Source organism: Astyanax mexicanus, chromosome 19 (assembly GCF_023375975.1).
Source record: "Astyanax mexicanus isolate ESR-SI-001 chromosome 19, AstMex3_surface, whole genome shotgun sequence".
Classification (NCBI taxonomy): Eukaryota; Metazoa; Chordata; class Actinopteri; order Characiformes; family Acestrorhamphidae; genus Astyanax; species Astyanax mexicanus.
In genome coordinates this window covers 37981150-37995555 of record NC_064426.1, presented here as the reverse complement: position 1 = coordinate 37995555, position 14406 = coordinate 37981150, and the positions used below count along the sequence as shown (strand labels likewise).

The following is a 14406-nucleotide window of genomic DNA, read 5'->3' as shown; positions in this document are numbered from 1 at the left end:
TATAATAAGTGTCTAAAATAGCTGCACAGTTGCGAATTAACAATCCATGTAATAACAGCGTAACTACTGGTGAAGTATTCATTGTTACAGATTTATTACAATTGTACAGGTTACGAAATTACACATATGAGAATCAAATCTGACTTTGTGAATTATCACGTGTAATGGTGTGTGTAGAAAAAGTTAGTGCCGGGTTGATTTTTTTACTATTAATTTGGTTAATTCGAATTACAGTTTTAATGCAATTTTCAAAATGGCATAATTGCGATTTTACATTATTTTATGTTTTTAATATAAAATATCTGAAGACGCTACTCATTTCTGAAGTGTTTATCCGTCTTAGAGGAACCTCCCGCAGACCAACGCGCCCATATTTTCTACATATTCCAAATATTCTACAAAAAAATTATATATATATATATATATTTTTTTTTTTACAAGTACGTTTTATACCATTTCTCTGTCATCTGTAGTTTGATTTTTAGTACAGGTATTTTCAATATTTTTTTTTCAATAATGGAACAGCACTAGAATAAGTTGTGAATAAATGTGCATTTCTCCAAAAACTCTCTAGTCAGGTATGTAATTAGAGCTTTGATTGATATGAATACTAAAATGATTATTCAGATTTCATTATGAGGCTTATTGTGAGGATTATTATGAAGACTCATTCTAAAATGTCTAACTGATCCATTTATACATGTGCAATTACATAACATGTACAACTTTAATTGATTTGTAACAATGCAAACTTCACCAGTAAACTGTTATAACACAAATTGTTAATGTGTAACTACACAGTTATTAGAGATACTAATTATAAAGTGAGACCGAAAGTTTATCCAATTTTCTACAGATACATGTGAAGTTAACTGCCACCAATGCAGAATCACTAGACAGCATCATAATGTGCTCAGAGGTAAGCGCCTGATCCCCAGCTCTGATAAATCATCCATTAAATTTGTAAACAAGTATGAACTGATTAGTGTTAGATTTGATTGTGGTTTTCCAAGGTTTTCCAAACCTACCTACTATCTGGCCCCTCACGGTGTCACTGTCATTGGGTCCCAACTTGTTGAGGTCCAGTCTCTGATCTGTAGAAAAAAAGAGAGAAAGAAAAAAATGAATGTAAAACAGAAACCGCGATAATTATTTTCCAATAGTGCAGCAATTCGAACCAGGGATCATGTATACAGTAGACATATAACTACTGTATTTACTTGGCAAGGACCGATCAGTGTTTCTTGGGTTTATACTTATCATAAAGACTCTTGAGAGGGATATCCGGTTAGTTTTCTATTAATACTGATACTCACTGCACTGGGCTGAGTGATGGACTCTGTACTGTGTTCTGAAATTACTTTAATCATATACGTCACATTCTGTAATTGGTGAAAGCAAACCAATGAGCACAGGCAACACCTAAGTTCCCCAATTTACCATGATATCCTTTAATAAACATACCACAAAAAGTAAGAAAATTTGTGTTGGTAGATTTGGTATTTTTCTTTGTTGTAACAATGCTTCTTGAACGTGAACAGGTCAAATAAGAATTCATGCACACTTTTGCTTTTACGCATGCGCTAAGTGCTTCTCTCTCATACCCACACTTTTCTTGGTGCAGCTGTGCAGCTATAGTTGCGAAAAACAGCAAAAGCAAACCACCTGTCCTTTTTCTTCTCCTCCTGAGCATGAACTTCAGAGCAGCTGTTTACTCTCCACTCCAGCAAAATATGCTCCACATATGAACTGCTAACAAACTCATCCATTTCCCTTTATAAAGCTACGAGTCGTCTCTTAAATATGAGTTTTGTTGTTGTTGGTGAAGAAGGCGACATTTATACAGGTATCAGGGACAGATTCGTTCACATTACACACAGATACAGATCACTTTCATTTGTGAATATGAACCATTCAGATCTAAGCAAAAAATTGCATTTGAGCAATGTGGCTTATAATGTGAACGAAGCCTAAAACTATAAAACAAGTAGCACGTTCTTTGTTCTTCACAATACGCCCACAACAGCAGTGTGTCTCTCAGTCACCCCCAGTCATCATGGTGTTCCACTATTGCCACTGACTCTCAGTCAGAGTGTGACCGACGTCCTCAGAGCCACTTCAGCAGATGGATGGAGAGGCAGCGCCACCACAGCCTGTTAAAATCTCCCAAAGGTCACACCCACTGCAGCCATGTGAGAGTGTGTGTGTGTGTGTATAAGTGTGTGTGAGTGTGTATGTTTGTACAAAGCCAGCTTTATTCATTCCAGACTGGAGGAGCAGAGATGCTAGGTCTCTCTGTCTGAGCTGCACCATGGGAAGGAAGGGACAGGAATAACAAGTAGGGTTTCTTCACACATACGCACAGACAGACAGTCAGGTCAGGATGTACGACCAGACTAAACAGAGATGGGTTGAGTTACGTGAACACAAACACATATATACATACTCATATACACACACATATATACTGCTATAACCACAGGGGGAATAAACAGATGCAGAAAAAAAACAGAAAGAATGATAAACACGTATCAGAACGGCCACAACAAAGAAGCAGCCAATTCACTGTGATGATGGAGTGATACATGTGAAAGTGAAAGAGAGAAAGAGTGAAAAAGAAAGTCAGATTATTTAAAAATGAACAAGCCAGCAAAAGAGAGCGAGAGAGGGAGGGAGGGGGTAGTTAGACAGAGAAGAAAAGGCAGACAGACAGACAGACAGCAGGAAACGCCGGGCAGAGAGGAATCCCTCGCCCGCAGCTGTGGGAGAGGCTGGTGGTTTCCTGTCCTTCTTCAGGAAATCAGCCATGTTGGTGGGTTTCTAGGAAACGTGCTGGTTTAAAATTCTCTCATACAGAAGCAAGCAGGCATCCCACAAGCCCCAGAGAGAGCATGAGAGCATGGTACTAAACATATGTGTGTCTGTTCTGTCTGGATGACTTACAGCTGGAAAGCTATGTATTAGGGTATAGTATATAGTTTGTATAGTTTCGATCATATCATATGTTAATGTGTGGAATCAAATCTTAATCTTAATCTTAATATAAAAAACTGACTTAAAGTCAAACGAGGCCTGGATGTTAATCTACACAGATTTCTCTCCTGAAAACTGTTTATTTGGGTCAGTAAAGCGCTTCAGATTATTTACAATAAGCTTAGATTTCCGAGTTTCTCTAGCACTACACTGGAGCATTAGCAGCTAACCGCTCCAACAGTGCTAGCTCGTGTTAGCAGCAGTGAGCGTGGTTAGCAGCTAATGCTAATGCTACTCCAGAAGTGCTAGTCGGGGTTAGGAGCAGGCTACAGGCCGAAAATACTCCCCTCTCAATGTGGAAATAGCGAGCGCAGTTAGTGGCTAATGCTAATGCTACTCCAGCCCCTGTGCTGGAAAACTAAACTGAATCTCCTGTATGACGCTGTTCTTCAGCAGAGTGGCTTTACTGCTCCTTAATACCTGACTGGTAAAATTTATACATAAGACGCATCGGATTAAACATTTTCGGAAAATTAAAGGATTTTAGGTGCACTTTATTGTGCGAAAAATATGGTAACCATTTAATTATGCAGACATATTGGCCCCACTCACCCCTTTCTATTGGACATTTTTTTATTGGATTCCTATTCCTCATTGATAGATACATATGGATGGCATTGATAATATCACTCTGGACTGTAACATGCATATTAATCTCACTGTGAGCTCAGAGTGTACAGAGGCATCACTAAACTGAGGTCATCTAAACACAATTATGCAATCGCACACAAAAATCCATCAGTGCTAGCTTCCCAAATCTATTTGAAATGAAACATACACAGACAAACAGACTTACAGCCAGTGTCTTTGAGGCGGTTGATGGAGTTGGAGAGGAGCCGTACGCAGCCCAGAAAGCCGGCGCCCTGCTTCTTGTGGATCTTCTTATGGTTCCAAACACTGATAGTGATGGAGTCCAACTTCCCGATGTATCTACAGAGAGAAAGACACACAGCTGTAAATCAGATTTCTTGGCAATTTATTCACCAGTTCAGAAACACAGAACTGCTCACTGGATTTGGCTTGCCTGACGATTGAACTTTAAGGGCGGAAATTTATTTCTATTACAACACACTTCGCTCTTCCTTTTGGTAAATATATTTTAATCATTCTGTTCCTCAATTTGCTGAACGATGTTTTGCTATAGGACTGAGCAATATGGGATTTGGTTGGCACTACAAAACATTTTCAAAGTGGCTGCACAAAAAAAAAAAAAAAAAAACATCCAAACAGAAAAGTGCAAACATTTAATTCAACATGCAAACATTTCTAAATTCATGCTTGTGGACACCCCTTCCAATGGATGCATGCAGCTACGCCAATTTGCACCCATTGCTGACATAGATGTGCAAATACACACACACACAGTTTGTTTAGTACCTATAGAAGTTCTGCCATTAGAATAAGACACTCTAGAAAAGATAATTATTCAACATCCTGATCTCACTAATGCTTTTTTAACTGAATGCAATCAAATATTCACCACAATGCTCCAAAATCTAGCAGTAAACCTTCATTAGACAGTAGAGAAAGATACTAAAACATAAACACGAAAAAAAACATGTATCCATTTCATGCATATTGCGCAACTGCAATAATAAGAAAAGACAATATATAGATTATTTTTATTTGATCATTGCAAGTCAGTACAATACCACCCAACACTCTAATTTTAAAACCCCCAAACTGTGATGTAACAGTTTTGGCTGTTTACCTTACAACCAACAGCATTTAGAGAAAGGGTTTGACAAAAATAAATCTGTTTTAGAAAGGTTTAGAGAAAAAAAAACGTTTTGTAAAAAGAAGTGTAATGGGATGGAGTGCTACAGACTAGTAGCTCTCCAGCCCAGAGGGTTGTTGAACCCAATTGCAGAACAGTTGATCTCAAAGCAGGTAAACCCAAGAAGACTGTAAAAAACTAAAAATAAAATAAACAAACCACTCCTCACACAGGATCAAACCTGTGTCGTCAGGGTCACGGCCCAATACACTCCCGCTGCCCCGGCTAGTGAATTGGGAAATGGCCGGGGAAAAAACGCCCTTATAAGGAAATAGGGAGCCCAAGAACAGGCGGAAAACGAGAACGGACTAAATGAGACACTAAAGTCACGCCAAGTGCGACAGAGAGAGACAAGGGTTAAACAAAAGGGAATACTACTATTTTTTATGTTAGCCTGGTCCACGGGATCAAGGAATGTACAGTACCTAACTAGACAAATGCCACCAAATGCTATTGATCTGAACAATGCCAACTAGCAACTTGTGTCAAAAGAGCAGCAAGACATTGTAGACCTCTAAGCTCTAAATCTCTGGCCCGAGACTCCTTTAAGCATGTCTAAAATGTCATAGGTTCTGAAGAGACTGCCAAAGTAAAGGAATGCTCTGTTGGAAGGGAACAGAGAGGTGAGGATGGAGGAGGGGGAGAAAACGGAGGAGGGAGAGGTGTCAGATGAAAGCGGACATGAGAGTAGAGACTAAACTAAGAGGAGATGGATAGAACTTCAAGACGTTCAGACAAAGCCAGGCAAGCGAGAGGGGGCCAAGCAAACCCAAACAAAAAAGCTGCTTCTCTGGAGCTGGCAAACATTTATCAAATTCCCAGAGCCAGAGAATTTAATAAAGTCCTGCGATCCAAATAACATGGAACTCTTGTGGAACTTTAATGTGTGCCAAACTATGATTATTTCCAGACAATACAAGCACTTATAAACAACCTTCAAGCTGAGTTCAGACCAACATCTGACCAAAACCCTGTCTGAAATAATGCTGTGTGTAGGCATGGATGTTGTAGTCTGCAAGTAGAGTTTACAAGTAGAGACCAGAGGCAGAGGTAGACTCACCTATTTACTTGGTAGGCCTGCTTCTTCCCCTAGACCAAGTGTCTCAGACTGCCTTCATTGAGATAACGGAACTAGACCAAGTGCCTCAGACTGCCTTCATTGAGTTAGCCTTACTAGACCAAGTGTCTCAGACTGTCTTCATTGAGTTAACGGAACTAGACCAAGTGTCTCAGACTGCCTTCATTGAGTTAACGGAACTAGATTAAGTGTTTCAGACTGCCTTAATTGAGTTAAGGGAACTAGACCAAGTGTCTCAGACTGCCTTCATTGAGTTAACGGAACTAGACCAAGTGTCTCAGACTGCCTTCATTGAGTTAACAGAACTAGACCAAGTGTCTCAGACTGCTTTATTTGAGTTAACGGAAATAGGCCAAGTGTCTCAGACTGCCTTTATTGAGTTAACGGAAATAGACCAAGTGCCTCAGACTGCCTTCATTGAATTAACGGAACTAGACCAAGTGTCTCAGACTGCCTTCATTGAGTTAACGGAACTAGACCAAGTGTCTCAGACTGCCTTCATTGAGTTAACAGAACTAGACCAAGTGTCTCAGACTGCTTTATTTGAGTTAACGGAAATAGGCCAAGTGTCTCAGACTGCCTTTATTGAGTTAACGGAAATAGACCAAGTGTCTCAGACTGCCTTCATTGAGTTAAAGGAACTAGACCAAGTGTTTTAGACTGCCTTCATTGAGTTAACAGAACTAGACCAAGTGTCTCAGACTGCCTTCATTGAGTTAACGGAACTAGATTAAGTGTCTCAGACTGCCTTCATTGAGTTAACAAAACTAGACCAAGTGTCTCAGACTGCCTTCACTGAGTTAACGGAACTAGACCAAGTGTCTCAGACTGCCTTCATTGAGTTAACAAAACTAGACCAAGTGTCTCAGACTGCCTTCACTGAGTTAACGGAACTAGACCAAGTGTCTCAGACTGCCTTCATTGAGTTAACGAAACTAGACCAAGTGTCTCAGACTGCCTTCATTGAGTTAACGGAACTAGACCAAGTGTCTCAGACTGTCTTTATTGGGTTAACAGAACTAGACCAAGTGTCTCAGACTGCCTTCTTTGAGATAACGGAAATAGACCAAGTGTCTCAGACTGCCTTCATTGAGTTAACAGAACTAGACCAAGTGTCTCAGACTGCCTTCAATGAGTTAACGAATCTAGACCAAGTGTCTCAGACTGCCTTCATTGAGTTAACGGAACTAGATTAAGTGTCTCAGACTGCCTTCATTGAGTTAACGGAACTGGACCAAGTGTCTCAGACTGCCTTTATTGGGTTAACAGAACTAGACCAAGTGTCTCAGACTGCCTTCTTTGAGATAACAGAAATAGACCAAGTGTCTCAGACTGCCTTCATTGAGTTAACAGAACTAGACCAAGTGTCTCAGACTGTCTTCATTGAGTTAACGGAAATAGACCAAGTGTCTCAGACTGCCTTCATTGAGTTAACGGAACTAGATTAAGTGTTTCAGACTGCCTTGATTGAGTTAACGGAACTAGACCAAGTGTCTCAGACTGCCTTCATTGAGTTAAAGGAACTAGACCAAGTGTCTCAGACTGCCTTCATTGAGTTAACAGAACTAGATTAAGTGTCTCAGACTGCCTTCATTGAGTTAACGGAACTAGACCGAGTGTCTCAGACTTCCTTTATTGGGTTAACAGAACTAGATCAAGTGTCTCAGACTGTCTTCTTTGACATAACGGAAATAGACCAAGTGTCTCAGACTGCCTTCATTGAGTTAACAGAACTAGACCAAGTGTCTCAGACTGCCTTCAATGAGTTAACGATACTAGAGCAAGTGTCTCAGACTGCCTTCATTGAGTTAACGAAACTAGACCAAGTGTCTCAGACTGCCTTCATTGAGTTAACGGAACTAGACCAAGTGTCTCAGACTGCCTTCATTGAGTTAACAGAACTAGACCAAGTGTCTCAGACTGCCTTCAATGAGTTAACGAAACTAGACCAAGTGTCTCAGACTGCCTTCATTGAGTTAACGGAACTAGATTAAGTGTCTCAGACTGCCTTCATTGTGTTAACGGAACTAGACCAAGTGTCTCAGACTGCCTTTATTGGGTTAACAGAACTAGACCAAGTCTCTCAGACTGCCTTCTTTGAGGTAACGGAAATAGACCAAGTGTCTCAGACTGCCTTCATTGAGTTAACGGAACTAGATTAAGTGTTTCAGACTGCCTTAATTGAGTTAACGGAACTAGACCAAGTGTCTCAGACTGCCTTCATTGAGTTAAAGGAACTAGACCAAGTGTCTCAGACTGCCTTCATTGAGTTAACAGAACTAGATTAAGTGTCTCAGACTGCCTTCATTGAGTTAACGGAACTAGACCAAGTGTCTCAGACTTCCTTTATTGGGTTAACAGAACTAGATCAAGTGTCTCAGACTGTCTTCTTTGACATAACGGAAATAGACCAAGTGTCTCAGACTGCCTTCATTGAGTTAACAGAACTAGACCAAGTGTCTCAGACTGCCTTCAATGAGTTAACGATCCTAGATCAAATGTCTCAGACTGTCTTCTTTGACATAACGGAAATAGACCAAGTGTCTCAGACTGCCTTCATTGAGTTAACAGAACTAGACCAAGTGTCTCAGACTGCCTTCAATGAGTTAACGATACTGGAGCAAGTGTCTCAGACTGCCTTCATTGAGTTAACGGAACTAGACCAAGTGTCTCAGACTGCCTTCATTGAGTTAAAGGAACTAGACCAAGTGTCTCAGACTGCCTTCATTGAGTTAACAGAACTAGATTAAGTGTCTCAGACTGCCTTCATTGAGTTAACGGAACTAGACCAAGTGTCTCAGACTTCCTTTATTGGGTTAACAGAACTAGATCAAGTGTCTCAGACTGTCTTCTTTGACATAACGGAAATAGACCAAGTGTCTCAGACTGCCTTCATTGAGTTAACGGAACTAGATTAAGTGTCTCAGACTGCCTTTATTGGGTTAACAGAACTAGACCAAGTCTCTCAGACTGCCTTCTTTGAGATAACGGAAATAGACCAAGTGTCTCAGACTGCCTTCATTGAGTTAACAGAACTAGACCAAGTGTCTCAGACTGTCTTCATTGAGTTAACTGAACTAGACCAAGTGTCTCAGACTGCCTTCATTGAGTTAACGGAACTAGATTAAGTGTTTCAGACTGCCTTAATTGAGTTAACGAACCTAGATCAAGTGTCTCAGACTGCCTTCATTGAGTTAAAGGAACTAGACCAAGTGTCTCAGACTGCCTTCATTGAGTTAACAGAACTAGATTAAGTGTCTCAGACTGCCTTCATTGAGTTAACGGAACTAGACCAAGTGTCTCAGACTGCCTTTATTGGGTTAACAGAATTAGATCAAGTGTCTCAGACTGTCTTCTTTGAGATAACGGAAATAGACCAAGTGTCTCAGACTGCCTTCATTGAGTTAACAGAACTAGAGCAAGTGTCTCAGACTGCCTTCATTGAGTTAACGAAACTAGAGCAAGTGTCTCAGACTGCCTTCATTAATTAACAGAATCTAAAGCAGATTTTTATACCATGTTTTCAGTGTAAATGTTAATATATCAACAGTAAAAGTGCAGTTCATGTGTTTTATTACCAAACAGTTTAGATTTCCTTCAAACTACAGAAGCGAAGCTCAGTTCTGTTCCAGACAAAGCGATCTGTCACTAACTTTGCAACTCGAACTTCTTACAATATCTCAGAATATGGTTTTAAATTTTGTGGGGAAAATACAAAAATCCCAATAATACCAAAGGGCAAAACTAACTGTTGGAATTGCTTTATTGCATTATTATTATCATGACAGGATTCTGAATCATTGACTTCTGTTGCCAATCTGATAAAATTCATGTATTTTTTAAATATCTCAGTTAGTGGTTGCCATACCATATCATATGCACTAAAAAAAATGAATTTTCATTTTTTTGCAGTTGTGTAATCTTGAAATTTATATTTTTTTTAATTTAGTGTTTTGTCATATCGCCAAAAGTATAATTATTGCAAAATACCATGAAATATCGCAATATTATTTTAGGGCCATATCGCCCACCCCTAATGGAGATGCTTAATACTATAACCAGCCAGTAGAGGCATCAGTCCATCCTTATATAACCCAAGCCATTTTTTCCACATTAATCTAAAGCAGGTCGTATTTCTCAACACACAGGAACATCCTAATGTTAGCAGATGCTCTTAGCATCGACCAAAATAACCAACACGCTGCAGAAAGACATCCAAATGCTCTGAAACAGATGCCAGCAACTGCACGCAGGTGGTTATAGTAAAGATTACTGAGCACACAGCTCCTCAGACACTGATCTGAGGTCAGCTTTAATAAGCAGGTGTTAATCAGTTACATCTGCGCTGAGATTTTTTGCGGCTGGTCTGAGGCCAGCTGTTACAGCTTGGCTGTGCTTGGCATGGCCCACGAGTTCCTCAGTGAAAGGGCCAGCTGCACCCGGGGAACAGAGCCCACCTGTTACCCCCCAACCACAGAGGGGGAGAGAGAGGGAAGAAGAGCAGACATCGGCATTAAAGCGATGGATAGGCACTGCTTCTGAGTGGCATAGCTGCGGCTAAGCGTTAGCTCGATTATCATGAAATAGCTGGATTGATTTGTGTACTTTAAACACCAGCATATAAAACATTTTCTATTCAAGCATTACATTATGACCACCACTTTATTTATACACCCTACACCCACATATAGGGCACTTTGTAGTTCTACTATATACAGGGATCTTGCACCATTTTTAAAGTCAAATTTAATGCTTTTTAGCAGCAATAAATATAAATTAAGACCCAAAAATGTAGTCATATTTTCTTTGGTAGAAAATTATTTGTTGTGTTGGAAATTAAAACGTAGGTCTGTGCTAACCTTAGTTCTCTCCCCGGTAATGTATCTAGCTCACCGCTAATGTTACTATGTTAGCTAGCTCTGTGCTAACCTTAGTTTTCTCCCCGGTAATGTATCTAGCTCACCGCTAATGTTACTATGTTAGCTAGCTCTGTGCTAACCTTAGTTTTCTCCCCGGTAATGTATCTAGCTCACTGCTAATGTTACTATGTTAGCTAGCTCTGTGCTAACCTTAGTTCTCTCCCCGGTAATGTATCTAGCTCACCGCTAATGTTACTATGTTAGCTAGCTCTGTGCTAACCTTAGTTCTCTCCCCGGTACTGTATCTAGATCACCGCTAATTTTACTATGCTAGCTAGCTCTGTGCTAACCTTAGTTCTCTCCCCGGTAATATATCTAGCTCACCGCTAATGTTACTATGTTAGCTAGCTCTCCACTAACCCCCAGTAATGTAGCTAGATTGTTTCCAGCACTTTGTGTAATGCAGTACTGTTCCAAATTAACGATTAATCGACAATAAAATTTTGTGCCATCAGGCAAGAAAAAATCCATTGATGGAATAAGCTGGTCTATATTCAGTATATTCAGGGAGTCAGCTGACCTTATTCTTTCAGCACATACTGTTGCTGAACCTAAACCTGCAGACCAACTGCAGCATCAACCAACCCCACATCATTTACTTACTTACATTTTTTGCCAGGCAGTGTATAATACTCACTGTACTGGCTGATCCTGAATGTACCTGTTGATACGTGCTGTTCCTAGCTAAGCCTTAAGTCCAGTTGAACTCATCTTGGCTAGAAGAGTTCATTTTTAGAAAGGGAAAACTGTGTAAAAAGAGATTTTAGAGGAAAACTGCTCCTTTAACACCAGCGTCCGTCCTCGCTCTCTGACTGTTCCCGCTGGCAGCCAAGAGGGGAAAAAGGCATCCAGTCACCATGACAATCAAACAAACTGGGACACGTGCTTCCTCCCAGTGCCTTCCCACGTGAGGGAGCACCGCCACTGGAAAAAACTTTCTCTCCTGCTCTCTCTTTCTCTCTCTCTCTCTCTCTCTCTCTCTCTCAGACTCCTATTCTAACCCATATATCCGTGTGCACACACACACGCGCCCTCTCGCTCGGCCTCTCTCCGTTTAGGGCTTTGGGAGAAGTGACATTGAGGAGCCTGCATGAGGGAGAGAGGAGAGAAAAACGCTATTTTTATTAAAAACTTCAGCCCACAGTCGACAGGCTGAGAGAGGTGTGTGCTAGATACGACTGCAGAGACGCTGAGAACCGTAAAGCTCCTTTTAAAACCCCTGCGAATGTGGACAGATATAGAGCACAGGGAGGTCTATTAACAAGTGACTGCTCCAGCTACAGGGTCTACAGGAGCATCTTCTTTCCTGAATCTGCATGTAGTCAAAATATGTACTGATGGAGTTTGACGGTTTAAAGAACAGGGTTCATGCACGTTTTAACCAATACATTTCCATGATTTTTTCATGACTTTTCCATGCCCATACATCAGAGCAGACATGGACAATAAAACTAAAAATCAACTAAAACTATAATTAAAATTGATTTAATTCTGTAGGTTTAAAATGAATCTGATAAAAATGTTGAAACACAATCTTTAATAATAAAATGTGTCTCAGATCCTGAGAGTGAGATTGTGTCTGGCTAAATTACTGAATTAACTCTGAGCTTTTTTTTAGCTTAAAATAGATTTTCTCTGCCGATAGACAAAAACACAAAGATTTATAGACCACATTTCCATGACTTTTCCAAAATTATTGGGTATTTTTGTTTTTTCAAAACTTCCAGGTCTGGAAATAACTATTTTCAAATTCCATTACTTTTCCAGTTTTTCATGACCGTATGAACCCTGAAAGAATCAGACAGATTTTTGAGATAAATAAATAAATAAATAAATAAATAAAAATGTATACATAATCCAAGTCGTTTAGAGAGGTTTGGTGTGAAATGAAAAAAAAAGCACCACAAATGTTAGGTCAAGTTTTCATGGTCCACTGTAAAATAGAGAGAGCTAAGACAGGGTTCAAAATTCCATACTTTTTCCAGACCCTAATTTCTAAATTCCTCTGTTAAAAAGTTCAAATAATTTGTGACTATTCAGTAAACACATTTACGCATTATGTGTTCTGTGAACCATCATAGGCCTGTCATAATAAGAATTGTTTGTGGACAATATATCATCCCAAAAAATTATTGTGATAAACAATATTAGTCATTTTAAGATTTTAATGTATATTAAATTCCACTGACATAATGATAATTTAATAGCACAAAAAAGCAATTATATTATTTTAAATACAACAACATTTTAAGTAATCATAGATTGGAAAATATATACTTTTTTTCTTCACCTACTGCAGTCTACACTGTGTAATAAACACAAAAGACAAATGTCATGATTATCAAATATTATTGAGGTCATTTCCATTTATTGTATGATAATAATCGATAATAATGTAATAATTGTGACAGGCTTGACAAGTGTGGAAGCGCTGCACCTTTAAAATAGCAATCCGCTGAAGTCAGAACGCACCTGGCTCTTAAAGGGAATGGCAAGTGACATACTAATAGATTTATTTCACGTTACACCCAAAACACACCCATAATTAATTAATAGAATTAGTACATGCGTTTTCCCATCGTTACGATAGCAAAGACACACCGACACACCCTAAATCAAGTTCACCTATAGATCGTTAAAATAGGGCCCTGGGTAGCGGTGTGCCATATCGTATCGTATGCGATAATATCGCCAACTTTTTTTTATATCGTGAACGTTATTATACCCTGAAATATCGTGTCATATCACCCACCCCTAATTATCACATCAGGGTACTATTTTTTTACTGTTTTTAGCAAAAGAAAAATTCTTGTTCTTGTGTCCCATTATATACCTACTAGGGTCAGATTATATCTGTACAGTATCATTTATTTTACTTGGAGATATTTGGAGTGTAGTATTAGTATCATGACATTCTGGATAATTTACCCTTGTTTACAATCTGATGAAAATTCTTGTATTTTTTAATATCTCAGTTAGCGGTGTGCCATATCATATTGTGTTAAATTTTTTTGCAGTAGTGTATTCTTGAAATATTTGTTTAAATTGAATGTTTTGTCATATTGCCGAAAATATCGTTATCGCAAAAATACCATGAAATATCGTGATATTATTTTAGGGCCATATCACCCACCTCTAGCCCTGTGCCTTATTACTGTTGAATAATTGTGACTCTGTAAATATTACTAAAACAGAAACTTACCACATTAATTCTTATGATTAAATGTATTAAGAAACCTAAACTTAAAAATATGTGTTTCTCAGTAATTATAGGCAGCTGGTAAATAAGGAGGCTGCACTGCAAAGGCTCGTATTTAAAAGTCAGTAAGAATCAGCAGTGAGATGTGACTGAAAATGTGACCAAAAAGAAGAAAAACTCAGAAAGTAGAGCTGAAATGACTTTATGAGACAGTTTGAAGATTATCAGGTGAACGAGAAGTGCGTCTGATGAAATAATTAACCTCTCTCATCCCCCTCACTGACGACACCGTGCCCTCATTAGTGCCTCTCAGGGTTCTGCCGAAGGTGAGTAAGCGACACTGACCGAGAGAGCGTGGGAGGGCAGTAGGGTGAAAATATCCGTGAGTATGAGTAATGCA

At 39.3% G+C, this 14406-nt stretch overlaps 1 protein-coding gene across 1 annotated transcript in view; it reads right to left on the bottom strand.

Annotated features, from left to right (window-relative positions):
- Window positions 1–14406, bottom strand: part of smurf2 (SMAD specific E3 ubiquitin protein ligase 2) — an 83449-nt gene that overhangs the window by 35669 nt on the left and 33374 nt on the right. Inside the window, exons 4-5 of the mRNA XM_049467631.1 lie at window positions 3830–3963; window positions 1029–1094 (exon numbers count right to left, since the gene is read on the bottom strand). Coding sequence (XP_049323588.1) covers window positions 1029–1094; window positions 3830–3963 — 200 coding nt within the window. The remainder of the gene's footprint in view (window positions 1–1028; window positions 1095–3829; window positions 3964–14406) is intronic.